This window comes from Anthonomus grandis, chromosome 1 (genome assembly GCF_022605725.1).
Source record: "Anthonomus grandis grandis chromosome 1, icAntGran1.3, whole genome shotgun sequence".
NCBI lineage: Eukaryota > Metazoa > Arthropoda > Insecta > Coleoptera > Curculionidae > Anthonomus > Anthonomus grandis.
In genome coordinates, this window is record NC_065546.1 from 54,462,239 (window position 1) to 54,487,912 (window position 25,674).

At 32.9% G+C, this 25,674-nt stretch overlaps 2 protein-coding genes across 4 annotated transcripts in view; one reads left to right on the plus strand and one right to left on the minus strand.

Annotated features, from left to right (window-relative positions):
* Window positions 1-16: 16 nt before the first annotated feature.
* LOC126743119 (uncharacterized) lies at window positions 17-3,772 on the minus strand. Its single transcript, XM_050450088.1, has 3 exons — window positions 3,144-3,772; window positions 2,760-2,999; window positions 17-1,996 (listed from the first exon to the last, which is right to left on the minus strand). Exon 3 carries the CDS (start codon window positions 1,765-1,767, stop codon window positions 301-303), a length of 1,467 nt encoding a protein of 488 aa, XP_050306045.1. The 5' UTR covers window positions 1,768-1,996; window positions 2,760-2,999; window positions 3,144-3,772; the 3' UTR covers window positions 17-300.
* The window catches only part of LOC126743100 (NAD-dependent protein deacetylase sirtuin-1), a 57,073-nt gene continuing 35,068 nt past the window's right edge, over window positions 3,670-25,674 (plus strand). Inside the window, exons 1-5 of one of the 3 annotated variants that reach the window (XM_050450065.1) lie at window positions 3,684-3,761; window positions 3,875-4,144; window positions 10,965-11,339; window positions 11,872-12,012; window positions 22,390-22,889. In XM_050450065.1, coding sequence (XP_050306022.1) covers window positions 3,994-4,144; window positions 10,965-11,339; window positions 11,872-12,012; window positions 22,390-22,889 — 1,167 coding nt within the window. In that variant the 5' untranslated portion in view covers window positions 3,684-3,761; window positions 3,875-3,993. Of the gene's footprint in view, window positions 3,762-3,874; window positions 4,145-4,699; window positions 4,837-10,964; window positions 11,340-11,871; window positions 12,013-22,389; window positions 22,890-25,674 lie in introns of those variants that run through there. The other 2 variants (XM_050450079.1, XM_050450071.1) reach the window with 2 other exon arrangements.

The window sequence follows — 25,674 nt, forward strand, 5'->3', positions numbered from 1 at the left end:
GGGGTAGGCCCAGGGTTGGGTAAGTAGCAAATTGTACATTTGCGACGGCATTTACGACTGTCGCAAATGTATATTACGACGCGTTCAAAAAATTTAATTTATTACCTACATTTGCGACAATATGTAACAAATTCAATGAAAGAAAACATTGAAACTATTGAAAGTGAAAATCTCAAGGATTTAAAATCAATAAAACACAGTTTTTTAAGAAAAAAAAATTGTTTTAATTCTGGACGGGATAGACAACTTATAATAATATAACTAAGACACGTTTATTATAATAATAATAAGGTATTAATATTAATATTGATCTGAAACATTGCTGTCCTTAAGCTTAAGGGAATAATAAACTGAAACCAACTTGCTTGATTTTTCTTTGGTCAATCTATTCCTCAAATCTGAGTGGACAAAAGACCAGTTAGAAAACAATCTCTCCAACTGAGCTGATGAAGCTGGAATACTTAGTAACTTTTGTGCCAAAGTTGAAAGAGCTTCATATTTTGTTTCTACTAAACCCCAAAATGTTGAAACAGAAATGTTTTGTGCCTTCTTTTTTAGGGTGTCAAAAATACCCTCATTTCTGATAAAAGCATTAAGACCGTCCAAGCTCTCTTCGGAGTCCAAACTATTAATAAGGAAATCCTGAACCATTTGTTTCTGTTCTTTGCTTAACAAATTTCCTCTATAATTGGGGTGTAAATAGTTTGCTGCCAAGCTATATATGTTTAAAGCCATATTCGTTCGTGACTTTACACATCTTTTAATCTTATCATTGTAACTTTCTGATTCCTTAACTTGATTGTTCAATTTTAACCACTCCTCTGTGGAATCTGCAATGGAAGTAGATTTATTTTGACATGTGTTAATGATTTTGCAAATTGGATCTAGCAAAGCTACTGTTGCTTTTACGGATTCTATAAATTCTTCATTGTAAAGATAACATGTAACTTCAGCCTTAATTTTAGTATGTTCTTCAGCTGCGACTTGTTTCATGATCCGTAAGTTTTTCAGCAAGGAATCACAAGAATCACGATGAGAGCACCAACCTGTCTCAACAGGTACGACTATTTTTAAACCCCCTCTCTGTAAAATCATGTTTTCTAAAGTTGTGTGCTTAAATTCTTTTAACACCAGAGTCACAGTTTTCATGACGTCATGATCTACTATGTCCTTAACAAGGAGATTACCTGTATGACTGCTGCAAGTGCTATGCCATAAATTTATAAGGCGACCCATTTTTACCATATTCGAAGCATTATCAGAGACTACGGCGTAAATTTCACAGTTGTATGCTGATTTTGCCGTTTCAAGAGCGTTATTGCAGACTTCTGCAAGTGCTTCACCCGTTTCCTTGGCTGTTGAAAAGTCATAAGATTCAAGAAACACACTTTCACCATTAAGAGTTTGTAGCATTGTTACTACATTGTTTGTATTATTTGATGAGTTTTTCCAACCATCTATAAGTAATGTGGCTGATTTCTTTAAACTGTTTTTATTGTTTATTAACACGTGCTCATGGACTTTATCCAAAAGGGTAGAAGATAAGGTCTTTCTTGTAGGCGGATTGTATGCCGGACGTAAAGGTTTTAAAAAATTCTTGAAATGGTCACTTTCCACAACACTGAACGGAATATTACACCCAAAAAAAAATTTTGCCAAAGATATATTTGCCTCTTCTTTTTCTTTTTGATTCATTTTGTCAACAAAGGAACTTAGGTTTTTTGTTTTTTTTTTCCTTCTTTTGCCTGCTGTTATTTTTATTTCCATTAATTAACTTAGATGATCTTGATATGTCAGTCCTTGATGATGATGATGATGATGAGGATGCAGTGGAAATGGAAGCTGCGAAATTGATGGGAAAATTGCGACCTTGGCGCTCCTCTTTGGCATATCCATGTTCCAATAGCTGATTTTGATTGGCCAACGACTCATCAACCTCTGATGATGATATCGGTAGTGGCGATGATACAGGGGATGGAATTATCTCCAGGTTTTCCTGTAAAAATTAATAAATCTATTAGGTAATTCTAAAAATTAATAAATAAAATAAAAGTTATTTATTAATTTTTGCGGGGCTGATACCTTTTAAAATAGCAAAAAATGTAAAAAAACATAGTAGGATGAAACATGTTAGAACAGGAAGAGAATATAGTAAAATTTAAAAGGAAAATAAATTACGGGCGATCTGAGGTCGGGAAGGGGCAGAGGGGTGAGTTTTTGAGGTTAGAAACAATTTAACTTAATTTCCGCCAAAACTACAAGTGCGATAGAAAAAAGTTAAATAGCAAAGTTGTAGATAATAATAAGGTCTACAAATTTTGTTTTTACACTTTTTTCACATAACCTCAAAATTTACGTAAAAAAAGCAAAAAACCAAGTTTTTGGTTTTTTATGTTTATCTTTTACAAAAAATGTGTTTTTTTCACGAAATTTTGAGAGAATCTACCTTTTTATGTCCCAAATACACTGTAATTTTCTTGATTAATAATGTACATTTGTTTCACTTTATTTTGACTTATATCGAAAAAGCAGCCTAATTTTCAATCAAAAATTCACCCCCACCCCCTTCCCGACGTCCGATCGCCCGTAATTTATTTTTCCTTTAATATTTGTAATATTCTCTTCGTTTTACAATGGGTTTCATCCTACTATAATTTTGTTTGGTTTCAAAAATTATCGATCCTGGTCTATACATAAATACAAGTAAAAAAAAAGTTTTAATAACATTTTTATCAATTGAAAAGTATGTAGGTACTTACAATATCTAAAACTCTATATGAAGATTGGGGAGGAGGGGCACTTGTGTTTACTTCAACTTCCATAACCACTTTTTGGGGCACTTCTTGAGTTTCATCGTCAGAAGTTATTCCAGTAGACGCAGCAGTAGAATTCGAATGGGTGTCATTACATTTTCAGACCTCACACTATCATCAGACGATAATGATATGGCTTCACCTTCTTTAGAATCAATACTACTGCTCTTGCGAAAACATCTTTTTCTGTAAATAACAGTAATAACACAATAATGACTTATTTAGAAAAGAGGTTTTAAACTATTCTATTATGTTATAGCGTAGGCAAAAAAATCCCAAATTTTAATATAAAGATAGGCACTATATTTATAGTAAAAGAGTTTTACTTACCTATGTACACATAGGTAAGTAGGCGAAGGCGAGATATTGCTGTATTTTTTAGAATATGGTTGCACGTGTCACACTTAGCTCCCATTCTTCCATTGTCCAAATGTAATGATTCAAATCCGAGTTCCTTGTATAAATTGTGGGGCTTTCTGCCCTTTTCAGAGTTTGCGGTATCGGTATTCATCATGGTATCAACTGTGGTACCAACAGGGGTACAATTACAACACTAGGGAATTAAATTATCACGAAAAATCGAACGAAAAACAAACAGCTCTAAAAACCGTTAAAAATGAATTTAAACGATGTAAACAACTAGTTTCATAACCTTAAATTTAGAAGCAGATTTTGCGACATTTTTAATTTGCGACAAATTTCAATTTACTACATTTGCGACGTCGTAAATGTAACAATGTAATAAATTTATTTTTGCCGCGTATTACCCAACCCTGGGTAGGCCGCGTTCCGAATTTTAATTATTGGCAACGCTGTTAATTTTGCGTCAGAGGTTATGTTTTGTTGCTAATTTTAATTGTTTATTTATTCAGGAGTTGGTTTTCAGGTCGCTTAGGCTATAGGGGTACATTATGGTTTGCTTGGGAAAGTAAATTGTCGCATTTGTAGGTAAGCAAGGCCATTAAGGAAAAAATTGCTCGGTTGTGCCAAAGGGTTGTAATTAATATGAAGTGAGGCTTAATAGCTAAAAAGAAATAATTTAAAATTATTGGAAAAATTAGGCTTTTGTGGGTAATGGCGGCGGCGTTGCCAAATGTGTAAAAGCGCAGGCCCGGTGTCGTCAAGTTGACGCTGTCTTCAGGCACGGCCGCCTTCGAGAACGTTTTTATTCGTGTCCAAGATGGATTCCAATCCTGACGTGCAAGAATACGAATCGAGTGCGAAACGGCTTAAAATCGACTTTGGCGTAAATAATTCCGGTGAATTGTGCCTGGGTGATGGTTTTTCCTGTTTTTCCTCATCGGTAACGGGCCCGATGGACCCCACAGAAGGTAAAATTTCCAAAATATGTTTGTTCGATTATTGAGGCGCACAAGTTTTTCGATCCAACATGGCGCCCGACAAACAATAGACGACTTTCCGACATTTTGTAGGCGTGGTGCCTACTACTGCCATGACTAATTTTTATATATTTAAAAAAAAAAATAAGTAAATAAATAAAACTTGATTATTCCCGGGCTCTTTTGTTTGTTTTCAATTCATTTTTATTTAAATTTATGGAAATCAATGAGAAAAAATAAAAATATCTATTTGTTTTCACCAAACAGTTGTTTTTATTTACCTAATTATTTATTTATTGATCCGAGGACGGCGGTCTGGAAATCTGACGACATCGCGTGTTCGTTTTGCATGCGTAGTTGGAAAACTCTGGCAGAATTTTCGAATTTAATTAAATTTATTAACACAAAAAAGGTTTACGTTCCATGTTATTGCCGAAAATAGGTCGATTTTCTCTTTGTTTGGACTTATTTTGCCAAGTTATTTTTTTCGGGCGCATTCACCATAATAAGCAGGAAACATAACCTCATATATTCTGTTTTTAACCACCTATGTTTTGTTTATATTTTTTGTTGTTAAAAATCTATTTTTTAAGTGACGCAAAACCCTATATGAGTGTTTATAAGCAGTATTAAATTAGTTTTTCTGTGTATACCGGGAATTTGCAATAAAATCTATCCTGAAGGTGAGCAATTACAATATGATAAAAGTTATATGATTGAAATTTCAAGATTATTTTATGTAGGGAATGTGATACTAGGTTAATAAATGACCAAACTAAAGCAATTTTGGATGCTGGGTAATTTTTTAAACAAATTGTCCACTTTTTCAAAGATCCCTTGAAACCAACTTGAGCTACTTACAGTGTTTTAAACAGGCAAAAAAACAAAGTCTCTGTCTCAAAAGTCATTGTATACCTGGTTCATAACAGGTGTATGTTATTATTAGTCTTCCGCTATTCAGGTCTGATGATGCTCAACTCTTTGAGCGAAACATGTAACCTTTTTAATTATTAATTTATTATATGATTTTTGAGATGGAGACTTTGTGTTTTTTTTGCTTATTTAAAATCCTATTGTGGTCTCTGAGCAAAATGGTCGAAGTTTTTCAACTACTTACATGGCCTTTTTACTTAAAGAAAAAGTGTCTTATAGAGACTAATTTCATATAAGAACGATTTTTTTGGATCTAATACTTCCTGAACTAGGGCCAGTTTTATATGAGAAGTCCCAATGTTCATGAGATTTTGGTTATCTGGAACAAATTCAAAATTTTAATTTTTTTTTCATTATTTTTGGACCTGTTCTTATATAATTTCCAAGCTTTTTAAGATATTGGTGGAATTCCTTGACAGTATTGTAGAATGAAGTCTGGAGATTAATTTTATGTAATCTTATGTATAAATGGCTAAAATACTGCAGTGTTTTCCTGCTATCTGAGGTGATATTTAAATTGAGCTTTTCTACTCAAAGAAGCAGCTTTTTCTGTGGAATAATTTTATATTATATTAACCTTTATTGTGGGTCTGAATCTGTCTAGAGCTAGTTATCTGCCAAGTCCCAGTGCTCACCAGTTTTGTGGTTTTTAGAACAAATTTCAACAATTTTTTTTTTTTATTTTTCTTGCATTTTTTTCCACATAACTTCCAAGCTTTTTAATATATTGGTGTAAGTCCTCCTTGGTATTGCAGAATGAAGTCCCTAGCTGAATTCTATTCAAGAAATGCAATCCTAGGTTAAAAATTAGTTAAACTAAAGCAATTTTGGTTCCTGCATAATATTTTCACTAAATTATCCATTTTTTCAAAAATCACTTGAAATCTATTTGAGTGACTTAAATGGTGTTTTACTAAAAGTAAAAAAGTTTTCTTGGGAATAATTTCATATACAAACCGTTTTTGTGGGTATAACACTTTCTGAGCTAGATTCAGTTTTACCCATACCGATGCTCATGAAATTTGAGTTTTTTGGAACAAATCACAAACTTAAATTTTATTTATTATTCTGGAACATTTTTAATATAACTTTCAAGTGTTAAGATATTGGTGAAATGGCTTGACCGTATTGTAAAATGATGTCTGTAGATTAATTTTATATAAAAAATGTGATCTTAGTAGCAATTTTTTTTCCTGGGTAATTTTTGTTCACTGAATTTTCCACTTTTTTGAGGATCAGTTAAAACTTATCTGAGATAATTAATTGGTGTTTTTACTTAAAGAAGCAGCATTTTTTGGAGAATTATTTCATATAGTTTTGAAGAAGTTGGGTGATGGCTCTGCGTAATATATTTATAATGTTTCATTAATTAAGATATTTTTGTTAATAAAATGGCTCTTCATGTATACTGCCAAAATACAAGGGGCTTAAGAACCAAGCTTAATGAATTTTCTTTGGCCATGGATGGAATGAACTTTGATATTGTTTGTTTAAGTGAATCCTGGCTTAATAAAAACATATCTGATGGAGAACTGTTTGACTTAAATAATCAGAATCAATACAGTGTATCTTTGTAGCATTTATATTCCGCCATGTGATTGTATGGCATATTCTTGTTTTTCTTCAAAATTATCCTGGATAAGTGACAATGTGGGTGAGTTCTATTCTGGTGTGTGGTGATATGAACTGTTCTTCGGTTACATGGGAAAAGAAAAATAAAACTGAGGATTTTTTGATACCTATTACCGTAAGTGTATCAAATAATCACCATAACAGTAACATGACACATGATAATCTAGGTTTAATACAATTTCAACTGGATGAGGTTGTAGCAGGAATTAATGATCTGCATCCTAAAAAGGGTGCAGGCCTTGATGGCATACCTTCATTATTTGTCAAAAATTGTTCTGGAGGGCTCTCAGATCCTTTATATAAATTATATAATCAATCGCTTTTACAAGGTCAATTTCCGGATGCGTGGAAGGTTTCCAATGTAATTCCTATATATAAGAACGGGCAAAAAAATATTATCTCCAACTACCGTCCACTTATTGGACGGTAGTTGGAGATAATAGCTCAGAGAGAAACTGAGATAAGAAGCTCAGTATATTTGCAAAATTATTTGAAAAACTTTTATATACATATTTTTTTAAGTTGGTGAAAGGACAATTGATTTTTGAACAACATGGGTTTTTTGCAAACCGTTCTGTAGACAGCAATCTTCTATCTTGAATTTTTAAAGGAGAATATGGACAAACGTAGGTTGATAGCGTCTACACGGACTTCAGCAAGGCCTTCGATAAAATTAACATTTCAATTTTGCTAAAAAAACTAGCTTTGGTAGGGGTGGGTGGTTTTCTTTTAAAATGGGTTGAATCTTACCTCTCAAATCGAAGGTTCACAGTCTGCATAAACGGCGTAAACTCCGAAATAGTTAATGTAACGTCGGGGGTCCCCCAAGGATCTCATTTGAGCCCCCTTTTTTTTCATAATATTTATAAATGATATATTTAAATGTTTTAAACACTCGGAGTTTTTGCTTTATGCAGATGATCTTAAATTCTATAGACCTATAAAATCACACGAAGACTGCCAGCTCCTGCAAGAGGATATAGAAAGCCTTGTTGAATACTGTCGGATCAATTGCCTTTTTTTAAATATTGAAAAATGTCAGTTTATTTCATTTACTAAAAATAAATTAAAAATCCAATTTAATTATAATATAAATAATGTTGATCTTAAAAGGGCTCAAGATGTGAAGGATTTGGGAATCATTTTTGATGAGAAGTTACTTTTTGATAAACATATTAATACCTTAGTGTTAAGTGCGTATAAAATGTTAGGTTTTATTAATAGACAGGCTAAAATTTTGAAATCCTCTAGATCTTAAATTTTTTGTATTATGCATTTGTTTATAGCAAGCTTAATTTTGGGTGTGTTGTTTGGAATCCGATTTACTCAATTTATAAAGATAGATTGGAATCTGTGCAGAACAAATTTTTAAAGTGTCTTTATTATAGGGATAATTTAAATACTGTTACTAATGACTTAGGTGATATAAGAAAACATTTTAATATACTTACTCTTGACAACAGAAGAAAAATTTCAGACTTTTTATTTTTGCATAAACTGTTGAATAATAAAGTGGATTGTCCATGTTTGATGCAGGGGTTGAGGTTTAATGTTCCATCACGGCAGTTAAGACTTAGTGATCTTTTTAATTTACCTTTCAGAAATACTAACAGTTGTCAGTCATCTCCACTGTGTAGAATGATGAGATTATCAAATTTTTATAATAACATAGATCTCTTTTTTGAAACCCAGAAAAACCTGAGAGGTGTATTGAAGAGAGAGCTACTATAATTCGTGTCCCAGACTTTGTCTTTTGTGTAGGAATTAGTATTTAAAATTTAATAGTCTTTTTCTGGTTTAGCAATTGTTAAGTGTATTTAACTTTAGTGTTTGCAAGTTTATATTTGCTTCTATATTTATGAGTGGATACTGTAGTGGGTTTACCTGTTTGTATCCTTAAGAAAAAAAATAAAAAATAAAATAAAAAAAATATAGGAACTATTTTTGGGGGTCTAATACTTTCTGAGCTAGAGCCAGTTTTATCCACCAAAACTTAGAAACTTTAATTATTCTTCAACCTTTCTTACAACTTCCAAGCTTTTGATTTAAGGTATTGATTTAATTTTATTGAATGAAGTCTGTAGATGAATTTTATATATGAACCGTAATGGTAGGTTAAAAATTGGCTGAACTATAGCAATTTTGGATCCAGTTTTTTTGAGGATCACTTGAGTCCATATCAGATATAAAAAAACCTTACTAAACTCAAATATTTTTGGCAAACTTTATTGATATCTATCTGTTTTTTAAGTAAGAGGATAAACTGACGACAAGAGCATATAAGAGGGTCGAAACTTTTGGATTAGGTATTCATCGAAATTTTTTTTTTTTATGGGAGAATAATTTTTTATCTTACTACAATAAAGCCGTCCATTTCAGGTAATTTTAATTAAAATAATTATAGTATTTAAAATACCTGGAAACTTATCAATTACCTGAAAAATAATGAAGAAAAACATTCCAGGCAGTTGAATTTTACTTTAAGTGATTGAAACTGATTTACAAAGAAAATTTGTGTTCAAGCATTAAAAAATATTTTTTCAACTTTCCAGACGAAATTAAAATTTATTTCAACTGCCTGAAATTAAATATTGAATTATTCTAAATGTCTTGAAATTATTAACCTCTTTGATTAATTAATTAAAAAAATATTCCAGGCAGTTGATAGTGTGTTTGTAAGAGGAACTGAGTTTAAAAAAAAATACTTTTTTCAACTGCCTGGACAAAATTAAAATTTATTTCAATTGCCTGGAATAAAATATTGAATTCCTTTAAATGTATGGAAATTATTGAACTCTTTGAATATTAATTTAAACAATATTCCAGACAGTTGAAGCTTATTTAAAGTGAGAAGAACTGAGTTTTCAGAAACTTTGTATTTAAGAATAAAAAAGCACTTTTTTAGATGCCTGGAAGAACTGAAAAATTATTTCAAGTGCCTGGAAAACAATTCAAAATTATTTCAAATACCTGGAAATTTATGAACTATTTGAATAGTAAATAAATGATTATTTCAAGTAGTTGAAGCATATTTTAAGTAAGAGAAACTGAGTTTTTTAAAAAAAATCTTTGTTCAAGAATCGAAAAATACTATTTCAACTGCCTGGACAAAATCGAAATTCAGTTCAACTGCCTGGAATAAAATATTGAACTCTTACAAAAATCTGGAAATGTATTAATTATTTGAAAAATAATCAAAGAAATATTCCAGGCAGTTGAATTACATTTTAAGTGAGTTTAAAAAGAAACTGATTTTTTAGGAAAATCAATATTCAAGAATTAAAAAAAACATTTTCAATTTTCTAGACGAAATTGAACATTATTTCAACTCTCTAAAATAAAATATTGAATTATTCCAAATGTCTGGAAATTATAGAACTATTTGAATATTAATTTAAAAAATATTCCAAGTAGTTGAATTGTATATATTGTAAGTGAGAGAAACGTAAGTTTTTCAAAAAGTCTTTCTTCAAGCATCAACAAATTCTTTTTCAACTGCCTGGAATAAAATATTGAATTTTTTCAAATACCTATTCAATATTCATTAAAAAAATATTCCAGGCAGTTGAAGTGTATTTACTAGCGAGAAGACTTAAATCTATCTTCACCAATGCAATATTTTGAAAATCTTTAACATTTATTTGTGTAAAAAAGTTTTATTCTAGTAATTTCGATTATGCCACCCTGGAAGCTGAGCCAACATAATAAATGAAAACAAAATATCTTCTTTTTATAAAATTAAATGTGTAAATATTATGTGCAAAAATACTGTGACTGACTATGGCCTTACCTCTAGACAATACTAAACTGTTACTGACTGTTATATTTGATTTAAAACCTTATCAATTCCTTATCAGCTGTAGGAGTTCTGGTTAATTAAAGCACTTATGTAGAATATTGAATATGCTAGTTTTTATCTATTTTATTGTCTTCAAAACAATTAAATTCCGTAAATATTTTTTTTAAATTCTAGATTAGTGTAAAAAAAACGCTGTAATAGTAGATGTCTAATCATTTTAATTGACGACATTTCGGAAAATTTTTTATAGTTATTCAGCTAACCCTGTATCGCATATCCTATACCAGCATTACCTGCTTAAAATCCATTTATTGTAAGGTACCACGAAACCTGAATCTGTCACTTGAATTTTCATTTCACTGTCAAGTAAAACCACCCTTTAAAGTACCCACCGAAGAAAAAAACGTAATTTACTGACCCGCCCGTAATCCTTTTATTTCTTTCCAGCTGTAACAACATTAACCGACTGCGATTCCGGATACGAAGCCTCCAACCTGGAATCCCTGGCGACCCCTTCACATTCCCATCAAACTTCTCCACACACAGACTCTGAAGGAATGTCAACCTTCACTTACTTTCCCACCCCAACACACGATAATACTGACACGTCACAAGACGATGATGATGATGATGACGACGATGATGATGTTGTTGATGATGATGATGATGATGATAACGCCTCAACTGTCAGTCATTTAAGTAACCTTAGCGGCCTGTCAAACTTAAGCGGTCAGGATTGGAAACCGATGGCGGGAAGTATGATTTGGATACAACAACAAATGGCCAAAAGGACCAACCCCAGAACGATTTTGTCGGAGTTAGGTGAGGGTTTTGGAAACATTGTCACGGTAAACAATAGTCAACTTTAGGTATCTCCTATTTTTGATTGGTAATTTACTAATCAACTCCGATGAATAATATTTCCTTTAATAAAATTTAAAAAAATCATGACAATAGGTACACGTACGATACAAATTTGTTTTCGAAAATTCGCTTCATGGCTTATTATTGGCAATGAGAGTGAACTATGAGGGATTCGGATTTCAATTATTCCAGTCTTACTTTTTTTATTTTTTTGCAATTAAGAAGTCAAATCAATTCAAAAACAAATTTGCGCTAAAAGCTTCCTAATCCTACAATTTACAATAGTAGTATAGTAGTATTAGTATAGTAGTATAGTAGTGTTTCAAAGTAGTCTTTCTGCTCAAATTTTAAAATATTGCAAAATCGGAGATACGTAAAGTCGACAAGATCCCCAAGATTGTCACTTTTTCGCTTTAGCTTCGTTTATTTGTTGGTCAGGCTAACTGGAACACTATGAATATTCCAGGAATATTGAGATTTAATTTTCTAGGTGTTGAAGAGGATCAAATCCCAGAGTACATAGACGACCTGACCTTATGGAAAATTATCATAAATATGTTGGCGGAGCCGCCCAAGAGGCACAAATTGAGGAACGTGAATACGTTGGATGATGTCGTACGATTATTAAAAGGTAGGCAATTTATATTATACAGGCTTTAAAAATTTTTATTTAGGGTTTTTTTTTTAAGAGAAAACCCTAATATGCATAACTGTGGCCATTAGAGAGTACTTTATACTGCTCTTCTAATGGCTTAAAATGTCCATAATTTTTTCTCAGGTATACCGTCTACTCCAGTGGCTGTAGTTTTAATCTGCGATATAATATTAAGAGTGCGGTCCACCACGTGACAAAATCGGTTTCGAAGCGCGACAGTAGTTTCGTTCGTGGCCGGTGCAGCTTTCGCTGAAAGTAGCAACACTGGCTGCCGTAATTACCCACTCCACCGTTCCCTTCTCACTGATATATCGAATCTCGATTACCAGGGACGCAAATCAACTGGTCTTACTTCTTGTTAGGTTCATTAATAACTTTTTATGTTATAAAGTTTTACTTATGTACCTACAAGGTGTTTCGGGAGGAAAAGGAAATATTTTGGAAACATGTTCAGAAGGTCAAAATAAGATAAATTAACTCATATGTTTTAATCCGATTCTCAACCGTTTCTCAACAGAAATAATCGGTTCTGAAGTTTATTTGTAAGATTGTTAACCGTTTTGTTGAAACGTGGCATGAGGATTTTCATCCGACCACCGATGTTCATTGTGTCGGTTATTAATTCCATTGCGGGGAAAATGAGCTTCATCGCTAAATAAAATGTATTTATGTAGGTCTCGATTTTGTGGGATCCATTCACAAAATTGAACCCTTAAGTCAAAATCACCCTCTTGAAGATGTTGTACCGGTTGAATATGGAAAGACCTAAAACCGTTTTTCCTAAGTGTTTTCCGAACGTTCACATGTGATGCTAATTAAAGTTCTTTTGTAATCCGCCTCGTACTAACACTCGGGTTCTCTTCAGCCATATCCAGAACATTTTCTACATTTAGTCCGCCTCTCGTTCAGAATTAATTCTTACGCTTGGAAACATTCCTGTTTCCTGAACATTTGCAAAAACTGTCTGAAAAACTTTTCGATTAGGAATTCTTCGATTTGGAAAACCACGTCGGTATTCATCAACAGCACGTAATGCACTACCATTACAGAAACCATACACGAATATCATGTGAGCATACTCCCTATGGGTGAATGTGTGAGGCATTACGTAATGGAACCGTTTGCAACGAGCTTTCAGGCTAATCACGCGCAACTGGGATATACACCAAACTAGTTTCAAACCATTGCAAATATCGTGCTAGAACAAACCTAATGATTATATTGTATTATAATAATATGTTTGATTCTTCTGCTTTGTCTCTAAGTGGTATTACTTTTGGATAAAGTGGATCAACTAATTCCGGTAAAAGACAATGTTCATAAAAATATTTTAGTTTGGGCAACATGTTAACTCTCCAAAATTCTTCATTACGAGGAATCTGCAAGAAAAACGACTATAAAATCATAATACATTTTTCAAAAAAGAAATACAATATGTAGTATGTAGTTAAAGTAAGAGTTAAAATTATACCTTTATCGCAATATTATTGATCTTCTTACATTTTTTTAAAATCTTCTCAACGAAAGTTAAATTTTAATACTCTTAAAATTACGGATTATCGGTTGAACCAGAACTTATTAATATTTCAATGATTTACCTTCTCTACAATTAATCCAAGAGGGCTCCATACTACAAAGAAACAAAATTTTCTTTTTGTAACTTGCAACTGTCCCTGGATTTGATAGTAATAGTTGTGGTTCCTTTTTAGATGTAAGGAACCATTTTCAATGGTAGCAAATGTAAGTTTTTTCTCTAATTCCCGCTTCAGGACTAATTTTTGAAATTACAAGTGGGCATTTAATTTCAATAAGGGCGTCTTCACCAATAACTCCATCAGCGCTGGCTGCTAAGTAACAAAATTACTCATCTATATAAAGTCCACAAGGAGTAACATTCATATTATAAGCAGCTTCAAAATCTTTTATTGCTTGCCGCTCGCTTTCTTGTCCATATTTTGTAGATGGATTCCCAGTAAAGTTTCCGTATAATAATAATTTTATTGAATTTACTGGTGAAGTTTTAGGACGCATTTTGCACATTTTTCCAAAGTTAGAGGCTGTAAGTCTAACAGAACGTTCTTGAACCTATCTCGGGTTCGAAGCTTGACTAACAGTATCATTTTGAATCTGAAAAATTTCGTCTTTACTTTTTTTAGGCTGTTTAAAAAACTTGTAGCCTTCTTTAAGTAGTCTTGATCTTTAACGTCAAGAGGAATATAGCTGGCTTCGGGACCATAATTTTCATCTGGTAGATACTATTTGTCGATTTTTGGTTTCTTTTTATAGTTTTGAAACAGTTTTTTCCGTGATGTTAACACTCTTTTCCTCTTACTAGAGTATTTTTTTGTAAAATACTTGGGACTCTCACCAATCGCGGTTTTACTTATAATGCGATAATAGTCAGTTTTTGCATTAAAGGATAAAGCTGCAGCCTCACATCTTGTTTGGTAAGAGCCCTTTAGGCAAAAGTTCATTCTTTTTCCACCTACGAACTTACAAACAACACTATATTGTAATGTTCGGCCAAATTATTATTCATGTTTAATATAAGACTATTGGAATGATCAATTAGTCTTTGTAAAGGAACTAAAATATCATCAAATATTCCATTTTTTTCTTCCTAAAAAAGAATGTAGTTATAGTAAACTACGAGATATTTTAAACTTTCGAGATTCTTGTCGCTAATGCTAAGAGCTACGAAGATGTTGGTTAAATTATGGCAAAAATTGGGATTTAAATGAAAAACCGAACAGATTTAGTTTTATTCTTATCGTATTTGAATTGTGAAAAGGAATTATATCCATTTTAGAATCATATCCATTATGTCCAGTATCAAAATAAATTCCTTTTTTATTTTTTTTTTAATAATCTTAGGTATTAATTTTATTTTATTTAGGATTGCATTGCTAAAAATCTAGTAAATTTAAGTCATTTACATATTATGAAAACCTAAAAGTGCGATTATGTCGAAAATGGTTGCTCCTAGCGACTTTAATAAGGTATACATTTTTTATGTAAAATTAAAGAAGGAATTTATTTTGATATTTTTTAAACCGATATACGGGGCTGAATAAAAGTTAGGGGTTCTAAAAAAGTAAAAACTAACGCAACGAGCGCCCTCTACCAAAAACACGAAAACTGTATAAAACTCCAAGTCATCGGTCTCAAATGACTTTAAAATTGTATAATAAATAAAATCGGTTACATATTTCGCTCTTATTACGAGCATCTCTAGACCATATACAAATTAACAATATGGAAAATTAAAGAAAAGAAACTGACAGTGATACAAAAAGATGCTCGTAAAATGGTGAAACGGGTTTTGTTGTAGGTAAATGTAAACCATAATTTTAACATTTACCTACTATAAAATTTTAATTAAATATTGAGGCTGCATACATATTCCACCAGTTATGTATCAGTTCGACCATTCTCGAATTCTCCAATGTTGGCTCATAAATTTGGTACACTTATTAATTACAAAAAAAAGCATTATACTTACCAGACGTTTTTTGAAACACGTTTTTTACTAATCACGAAAATACAAAACACAATGCACTAATAAAATAAAGGAAAATAATAATTGCGAATATCACTTAGAATAAAATCAAGACTACTTAGCACTACCCGTTTATCGAAACCGTTTCGACCAATGAAAGCTGACCGGCAAATATTGCGCGTCCTAAGAAACCAGAACGGCGTTGCCAGATCTGCCTAAATATCCTATGGAGACAATTTTTATCCTAACAAGACCAATTTTTAGCCCAAATTATTATTATTTTTTGGGTTAGGATTTAAAAGAAACCAAAAATGTTTACAACATATATATTTCGTGTGTTATGTTTTATTAGATTTAAGGAACAGGGGATGGTCAATTTTACATTGTTTTAATAAAAAATAAAAATTATCAAAATTTTTTTTTTTGATTTTCAATATTTTAAATAGCATCCCGCTTAGATAATCCAATAAACAATCCCTACACAAAATTTGAGCTTTCTAACTTTTTTTGTTTTGGAACAGGAGCTAACCCCGTTTTACGCAGGTAGACCGCCCTCTTAAGTATTTGAATATCATTTATTGGTTGAAAAATATATTTTGGTTATAAAATTGTAATTGTTCAACATTTTCCGCAAGAGTGGGTACTGAATTTAAAAAATCCGTATTAATAGTTTCAACGTTTGCTAAGTATTCTGGAATACTGTTGTTTTTATTAGAGGTTATATTTAAAAAAGGTTATACCTAAAACAAGTAATGTAACGCCATACTTCAAACATTACGGAGCCTTTAAGTTTGATGAATTCTTTTGGTCGTAACATTCTAGATGCAGGGTTTCTTCGTTAGGAAGGGCTGCAGCATATTTATTAGAGAAGTCTAGTTGGTTAAATATTGGTTTGGAAACTTTAACTTCAACTGGTTGGCAGGTTGATTGACCTTCGTTTTCCAACAGTTGTACTGTACAAGGGCTGGTTGGTGATATCTCTTGTAGGTTTGTTTTATCGCAGAAAAAGAATTTCTCTTTAATCACTTGACATTCGATTGCTCGATATGAGAAATGCTCTGTTTATAAACTGGTAGAGAGTAAAGGTGAAAATAATTAAAATCTTTTTGATTAGTTTTATTGGAATGCGAAGAAGAAATTTAATTTTATTATTTAGGATAACACTAAATAGTTTTATTATTTGTTCATATAATAAGGTGTTTTCTAATAAGACTTTTAAGGGTATATGCCTTACACCAAGTAACTTTTGAATTAGTTTCAATTCACTAAATGAATCTTCAGTCTTAATTATACTAGGGTGTAAAATTCTTAATTTGGTTAAAGTTTGATGTTTCTACTGCTAGTTCAACTTGATCTAATTTTCCATCTTAGTCCATAGTCTCGTGTTGCGATTTATCTGTTGAATTGTTGTGTTAAACTTTTTAAGTAAATTAAGGAGAGTTGAATTTTTTTTTTCAATGTTTAAACCTAGCGTTTTCTGATTCTCGTAACGCCATTATTTGTAACTAAGTTTACTAAGTACCTGCAAGACACTGTAAAATAGGAAATATTAATATATAAAACAATAGGGTGAAGTGGGGTAAGTGTAATCAAAAGAAATTATAGTGGCACTTTAAAATTTCATAACAAAAAAACCAAAAGAGAAATCGGGTTCATTTTTAGTAGGCACAGAGCTTATTTCTTTTTTAAATCAATATCATATTTATTTATTTTTTGTCTGCTTTTGTTTTTTTTTATAAACCAAAATTTAAAAAAACATGTCGGCTGATTACACTTGCTCCAGAGAATGGGGCAAGTGTACTAAAGTATGAAAAATTCTGGGTTAAAAAAAATAGCTTGATACCTATCTTAATTTATAAGGAAGTTATGAACTTTTTTCGTGAAGCAATGATAGGGAATAAAACTCAAAGATTTTCTGAAAAGTATATTACGTAGGTAAGTTGAGCAAAACAGGCTGTGACATGTTTTTTTTTTATTTATTTAACGTTATATGAGGTAAAGGATACTGGAAAAGTTAGTTCTCCTCTTCGCCCTAAAGTGGGTTCTGGTAAAACTTGCTCTATATCTGATGCAGCCACTAAGTGATGGTCCTCTTGTTCAGGCCAGTGAAACACTGAACTATGCGCGTTTCGGTTTGATTTTTCTTAATGGTAGGTTGCGATTCTTTATCAAGCGTTGTTATTTGACCAGCATAGAAAAGTATACTTTTCTTTCCTTTAAATGAGACCAAAACCCAGTTTCCAATGTTAAGGTTTTCTACCCCTTCGAGAAACAATTCGTCTTGTTTGAATGCTTCTTCATCTTCCTCTAACCTTTTTGCATAAGTCTCAAAGGTGACGTCGTCGGATTCACTGTCACTTAAAATTTGCGGTTCGTCTGAAGAGCTCTCATTAATATGTTTTGCTGTTATTTTTTTTGATTCCTTCTTTGTTTTCTTTGCGAATTCTTTCGCTATTCTTTCATCTTCTTTTTCTTGCTCAGCCTTTTTCTTTTTTTCTATGTTTTCTTTTGCTGTTATAATTTCAGCTCCCGGAGCTACCCTTTTTCTTCTTTCTTTTTCGTTAGGGCGGGGCGATTGCCTCACTGTTTCCAGCAACAATTCTTCAAATGATACAGAACCGCTACTTGGTGCTGCTATTGGTTCTGGTCGCGGTTCTGATGCTAGCTGCTGCGTGGTTCGTTTCTCTCTCGATGGCTCTTCATGGCTGCTTGTGCTGGGTTCATTAAGAGGTTGTTCTGTGGCAGGTCGGGGATTTCTCAAACGTTCTTCATATCTTCGTAGAGCTTCTGGATCATATTTAGAGCGGTCAATGACAGACCTATTAAATGGGCATATTCCTCCTCTACGAAAGCCCGATGTCTGTAAAGCTGGATCTGTCTCTTTCCAAATTGTGCTCACAAGTACCGAAAAAATCTTTCTTTGGTATTTTAGCACCCACATGTTTTCTTTGGTATTCCGCTAATTTGGATTCCCACCGTGACTTAAGGCTCTAAAGACGGCTAGGTCCATGGGTTGCAATAGGTGGCTGAAGTGTGGAGGTAATTTAAGTACAATTATATCATTTTCGACAGCCGCCTCGATAAGTTTTGGGTCTAAATGCGTTGAATGTCCATCATACAAAAGCAGGATTGGTCTTTCAGGTACAACGTTGCGAATAAAAGTTTTTGTAAAATAGTTTACAAAGATTTCGGTTTCCATCCAACCATTTGGTGACGCAGCATAAGAAGTACCTGGAAAGGTAGATTCCTGGGGAGCCAGCCAGGTACTCCATAGATTTTTTCCCTTAAAAACAATTAATGCAGGCAGTTTATCCCCATTTGCGTTGCCACCCGTGAGAACTGTCGTACTCTCTCTTCCAGGCCCGGTGGTTATTCTTGAAGCAGGGGCATTTTTCGGACCCACAATTTTAGTTTTACTTGGATCGAGCGTAAAACTAGTTTAGTCGATGTTATAAATCTGAGAAGGCTTAACTTGCAGGTCGTTATTTTCTAAGGTTGCTTTTAACATGTCAAAATATTGTTCAATCACAAATGGATCATTGGCTTTTTTTCTGGCATACTCCAGTCCTTGTGGTTTTTTTAAAGTTAGCCTGTCCCTTTTTTTAAAGGATAAGAACCAATCCTCGCCAGGTATTCTATCTTTAAATGGCGTTTTTATATTATTTTTCGTGACATACTTTCCCACCAATTCTAAGATTTCCTTTCTGCTGAGCCCCCGACCCCACTTTTCCATGATTTTTATGGCATTCACTCATTTTTCTTTATCAGCTACAGGTATTGTGGTGGAATTCCTCTTCCTTTGGACGTGCTCGGGTTCCTCGTAGGTGTTTTTGAAGAGTGGAAAATGGGATTTGATACCTCTGGGCAGCACCACGAATACTGATACGATTTTCTTGGATGTTTCTGATCGCATCTTTTAAAAGTTCAGCACTGTAAGAAGGGTCTTGTTTTTTTTTTTTTATACACTCTCACCATTTTGAAGGAACTGACTAGGAACTGTATAAACTAGTCTTAGATCGGTCCTATTTTAAAGATTTCCACACTGTCTTTACAATTAATTAAAGTCTTTGATAAGTATTTACACTATTTCTTCGATATTAGTCTATATAGCTAATATTAGCAGTAGTAATAGGGAATTAAAATTCCTAAAAGGCACTCACAAAATTATTATAAATGTCAAAGTACAAAAAAGAAAAAGGGAAATCTTTGAAACTGGACCTAAGAGGTTAATAAAAAGTAATATGGTTATAAAAAGGGTCATATTTTCGAATTTCGAAGAAAATATGTTCCAAAATGTTCTAAAAAAGGGATTGATTACATTTGCCCCATGATTACATTTACTCCACTTCACCCTACCTTATTTGTTAAAAACAGAAGAAACGAATACAAAACTAAAATCGAGGGTTACGTCTATAAAACATATATAACTTTTCAGTTTAGTAAATAATATCCATTACAAACACTTCGACTTTAGAGGATGAGAATTTTGGCCATTCTATAATTTCGACTCGAAATGAAAATTTCAACAACTTCAAACGTCATACCCATAGTTCAGCCGAAATCCGCAAGGCTCGCATTTCGCCGTCGCCATATTTATTTCGACCTATTTTCGCTCGACATATCCTTTAGAATCTGGGCCGTGGAGACTTTTTTGTTCAGTGTGTTCATAGTCCTCACAACATCGAGTTCATTTATTTAATGAAATAAAAATAGGCTTTTTGGACATCATGGTTCCTGTTCCCTATAATCATTTGGAATTTCAATTTTATTTGCCGGTTTCTCCCCAAATTTACAAAAAAATTCATTAAAATGATCTCACTTTTGTTCATTACAATTTTCCACTCGATAATTTTAATTTGTCAATTTTTGTTTCTTAAGAAGGTTTGTTACAAATTTGATTAACACAATTCTAAATAGCACTAGTTTGATTTTTTAGCATTTTTGATTAAATATATAAGTTATTAGGATTTTGGCGACTTTATATTACTTGTATTAATTGTTTTTAACAGCCCTTTCCTTATCCGTGGTTGTTTACCCTTTTTTATATTTGTTTGGTTTATTGTCTGGGTATTTTTATGTACAGTGGTGTCCAAAAAAATAAGAGCGTCTGGTTTTATTGAATATTCCTAACAATATATTGTGCTACATAGCGAAAAAAATAATAACGATTTCATATTTGTACAACATATGCCATCAGTGATATAAAAATAAATACACGTTATTTTTTGCCAGTTTCATTTGTAATTATAAATAAATAATTTATTTCTTACACGTTTTATGGTGGACAAAAAAAATAAGAGTACTTTTCGAAAATGGCTATAAAAAATTATAATTACAATGTACCGCAAAACAAACGATAGCATTAGATTAGTACTTGGTAGAATAACCATTATTTTTAAGAACGGCTGCGCATTTTCGTGGCATCAAATCGATCAACTTTTGGCATGTTTCAACTGGGATGGAATACTAAGCTTCCGGAACTTCCTTCCATAAATCTTGCTTATTTGTTGTTTTTTTACAAGTTACTCGGGTTTTCAGCTCCTTCCAAAGGTTTTCAATAGGATTAAGGTCAGGCGATTGTGATGGCCATTCCAGAACTAAAACCCTATTTTGTGTAAACCATTGTTTAACAATCCGTGCCCGTATGTTTAGGGTCGTTATCTTGTTGATACACCCATCTTATAGGCATGTTTTTTTCGGCATATGGTAGCCACGACTCTATCCAAGATATCCAAATAAATTTCTTTTGACATGGTCTCTTTGTAGGAAAAACAGCCCTACAGTTTGATATTTCCACCTCCATGTTTAACTGTGCCTATTGTGTTTCTAGGATTATATTCTTCCTCCTTCTAACAAATCATCTTCCATCTGATCTGAATAAGTTGATCTTCATCTCATCACTAAAAATAATGTTTGAATGAATTTTCATTAAAATTATTCTTAATAAATGCCAGTCTTTGTTTTATATTCTTTTTGCTTTTTGCAGTCTTCAGTGTGGTTTTTCTTGGACCGCCTCGATTTTTAGGAACATTTTCCGTTTTATTTTGTGTTTCTAAAACTCTATTTCACAAGGTTTTGTATTAAAGCATATTTGCAATAAATGCATAGGATTTATTTTGACTCCTCAATTGCAAAATTAGACGCCTTTCTTCGGGGCTAAAATGCTTTGCGCGACCCGTATTTACCAACGCGATGCAACGATCTTGTTGAAACTGACTTGTATTTATGGAAAATATCACAAATAAAATCTTTTATCTAAATAAACAAAGACCAAATAGTTACAATAAAGAAATACTCTTATTTTTTTGCCCACAAGATTTTTAAACAATAATGAAAAAAATTGCTTTTAAAAGATAAGGCATTCTTGGTTTATTTATAAATTTTACCAAGTAAACAGATTAAATGCTGGAAGAAAATGCGTAGTGTTTTATTTGCAAATTCCAACATATAGGGAAGCTAATCCAGTTAAATTTGATATGCACTCTTTTTTTTTTTTGGCCACAACTGTATATGCAGGTATTTATTTCATATTTTGACGTTTTTGCCAAAATATCTTTCGGAAAGTACTTTTTCGTGATAAGTAATATTTAATAAATATCTGGATAATTTAAAAAAAAAAAGAAAATTTATTATAACAAATAACAAAGTTGCGAGATTAAAACTTTTAAAGAATGTTAGATACGTTTATTAATATTTCTTGAGAACGAATGAAATGATAAAATAATAAGAGATATTATTATTATTATTACTCCTCCTGAATATATCACCATTCATAAGGTCTAACTAAAGCTACTTCTTCAGTTATTAAACATTTCAAGGCAAAATTAAGATCTTCTAATTGAGAATTCTTACAGGTGCCAAACGAATAATAGTCCTAACGGGAGCGGGAGTGTCGGTATCCTGCGGAATTCCAGATTTCCGTTCCAGGGACGGCATCTACTCCCGTCTGGCGGTCGAGTTTCCGAACCTGCCAAACCCGCAGGCGATGTTCGACATCGCCTACTTCAGCGAGGACCCGCGGCCCTTCTTCAAGTTCGCCAAAGACATTTACCCGGGGAAATTCAAACCGAGTCCCTGTCACCGATTCATCAAATTACTGGAAAGGCAAAAGAAACTGCTGAGGAATTACACGCAGAACATTGACACGTTGGAAAAGGAGGCGGGGATCGAGCGGGTGATCGAGTGTCACGGTTCGTTCGCGACCGCGACCTGCACCAAGTGCGACCATAGAGTCGGGGCGGACCGGATAAGGGACACGGTGCTCGACCAAAAGATTCCGCTGTGCGAGGTTTGTCATCGGGACAGCGAATTGGCGGTTTCTACGGAGTTCGGGAGTAATGGCGCGGAGTATAAAGTAAGTTTTTTTCTAGACTGTACCGTAGATAGAAGTAAGTTGTAAGACATTGTAAATTATTGTAGCTTTGACAGCTCTGTAGGATCAACTCCTTGCACTAATGATAGTACTTCCTCTTCCCTCTCTGACAGTACTAATGACCACTTAACTCACACACTCCAGTTTATTAAATCCATCTAACATCTCTTTAAACAGGTCTACAGAATTAATCCCTAATAATATTAATAACACTGCACAACAAATCGAAGGTTATTTTATGTTGACTGAAATATTTTTATTGTTGTTTAATAATTCGAGGCATCTGATTTCGAATCTGTCGTCAGTTTTACTCTAACAGCTCGAGTTGTTTAGATATAGCTACGTTCTTCTCATTTATCTTTATTTTTGGTTTTTTATCTATTATAGTCGCGTTTTAGATAAATTATTGTAATTTTCATCATGACTTCGCTAAGAAGGGTCTGCATTAACGATCCGAATTGTTTTTGTTATATTTGTGATGAACATGTTTTTCAAAAATTTCGATTGAATATGTCAGACTTTGTGAAACGAGCGTATTTAGAGTGTTTTGGTTTTCCTTTGGAAACAGATAACAAGTGCTGAGGCCCAATATTGTGTGCAAAATTTGTGTTGAAGAATTACGTTTATGGGCCACTAAGAAGAGACTCTCTTTTAAATTCCAATCCCCAATGATTTGGCGTGAACCTTTAAATCATCACGATGACTGCTATTTTTGCGTTGTTAATATAAAAGGAATCAACAAGACGAACCGCTCCAAATGGATTTACCCCACATCAACATCAGCTGTGAGGCCTGTAAGGAGCTCAAAAGATACATCTTTACCATTACCATCTACATCTACAGAAAGTTCTGATGAATTGAATGAACTGAGTAGCATGAGCGATGACGAGTTTGTTCCAGAAAATCTCTTTGAACCAAAACCATTCGATCAAAGTGCACTTGATGATTTAATTAGAGACCTTGGACTATCCAAAACTTCGTCTGAATTATTGGCCTCCAGATTAAAAGAGAGAAATCTTTTAACTAAAGAAACTAAAGTTTCTTATTACCGCACTCGAGAAAAAGACTTACTTCCCTTTTTCGCTGAGGAGGATAATTTTGTATTTTGTACTAATATTTCTGGTTTAATGACTGCCATGGGCTTGCAGAAATATGAACCAATCGATTGGCGTTTATTTATTGACTCGTCAAAACGGAGTTTGAAGTGTGTACTATTGCACAACGGAAATAAACTAGGCTCCATACCAATAGCACATTCAACTAAAGTTAAGGAAGAATACCCCACAATAGCACTGGTCATGAACAAAATCAAATATAACAATCATAAATGGGTGATTTGCGTTGATCTTAAGATGGTGAACTTCCTTTTAGGACAACAAGGAGGCTACACTAAATATCCTTGTTTTATGTGTTTATGGGATAGTAGAGCAAAATCAGAACATTGGTCAAAAAAAAGAATGGCCCTCTAGGGAAGCACTACTTCCAGGTAGTCTTAATGTTATAAATGAACCTCTAGTGCCACGAGATCGTATCATATTGCCACCCCTGCACATTAAACTAGGTTTAATGAAGCAATATATAAGGCATTAAATAAAGATGGTGAATGTTTCAAATATATTTCAAGGAAATTTCCAAGTCTAAGTTCAGAAAAACTCAAGGCAGGTATATTTGATGGTCCACAAATTCGCAAGTTGGTAAACGATCCTAATTTCACCAGCTCAATGTCAGAAATTGAGAAGAATGCATGGTATTCCTTTGTTTGGGTTATCCAAAATTTCTTAGGTAATAGGAAGGGTGATGATTACATTGCGCACGTCGAAGAGATGTTGTCACACTTCCAGCGGCTTGGATGTAACATGAGCATCAAAGTGCACTTCCTACACAGCCATTTACACCATTTTCCTGAAAATCTCGATGACATGAGTGAAGAACAGGGTGAACGATTCCACCAAGATCTTCGAACCATGGAGGAACGATTTCAGGGTCGCTGGGATGCACATATGTTGGCCGATTTTTGCTGGAGTATTCAGAGTAGCAGTTCATTTAAAACTAGTAGAAAATCATATAAAAGAAAATTCCTGAGTGTATAGTTCTTGTAATTAAAAATGTTTGTACGTTGAGTGTATTTTTAATTCCCAAAAAATACTCTCTCCTTTTAACTCAAAAACTAGAGCTGACACATATAAACTGATGACATTATTTAATATCAGCATTAAAAATAAGCCTAGAATCATAAAAATATTCCATGCAACATACATGCTGTTGGGCGGTGTAATCATATACAGTTGTGGCCAAAAAAATAAAAGTGCTGTGGCGTTAACTTTACAGTGTTACTATTTTGCCAAGAGTTTGCAGACGGTAGCTCAGAATTATTGGAGGCTTGGGATTGTTCGAAGGTTCACTTATGACTGGCTATTAAAAAATATAATCTTGATTATAACTATTAAATAAGGGGGCGCCACTTAGTTTTTTTTTATAAATGAAAGAAAACTAAGAAAAACACTTGGTATATAGGTTTCAATTAACAATTAAATGACCCTGGATAAAGTAGATTTAAAGAGGCAAAAAAAATATCTTAACAATACAACCAAATTATATTTACATCAAAGATATGTATACACCTCATGTTCTAATCTGTTAAATGTTAATAATTTATTATGAATTAAAATATGAATAATGTTGATATGATTAAAATAAGTTTGACAAAAGTAACATTTAAATAATGATTTTGCTACTAGGTAGATTGCAGCACTTGAAAAATAAATTG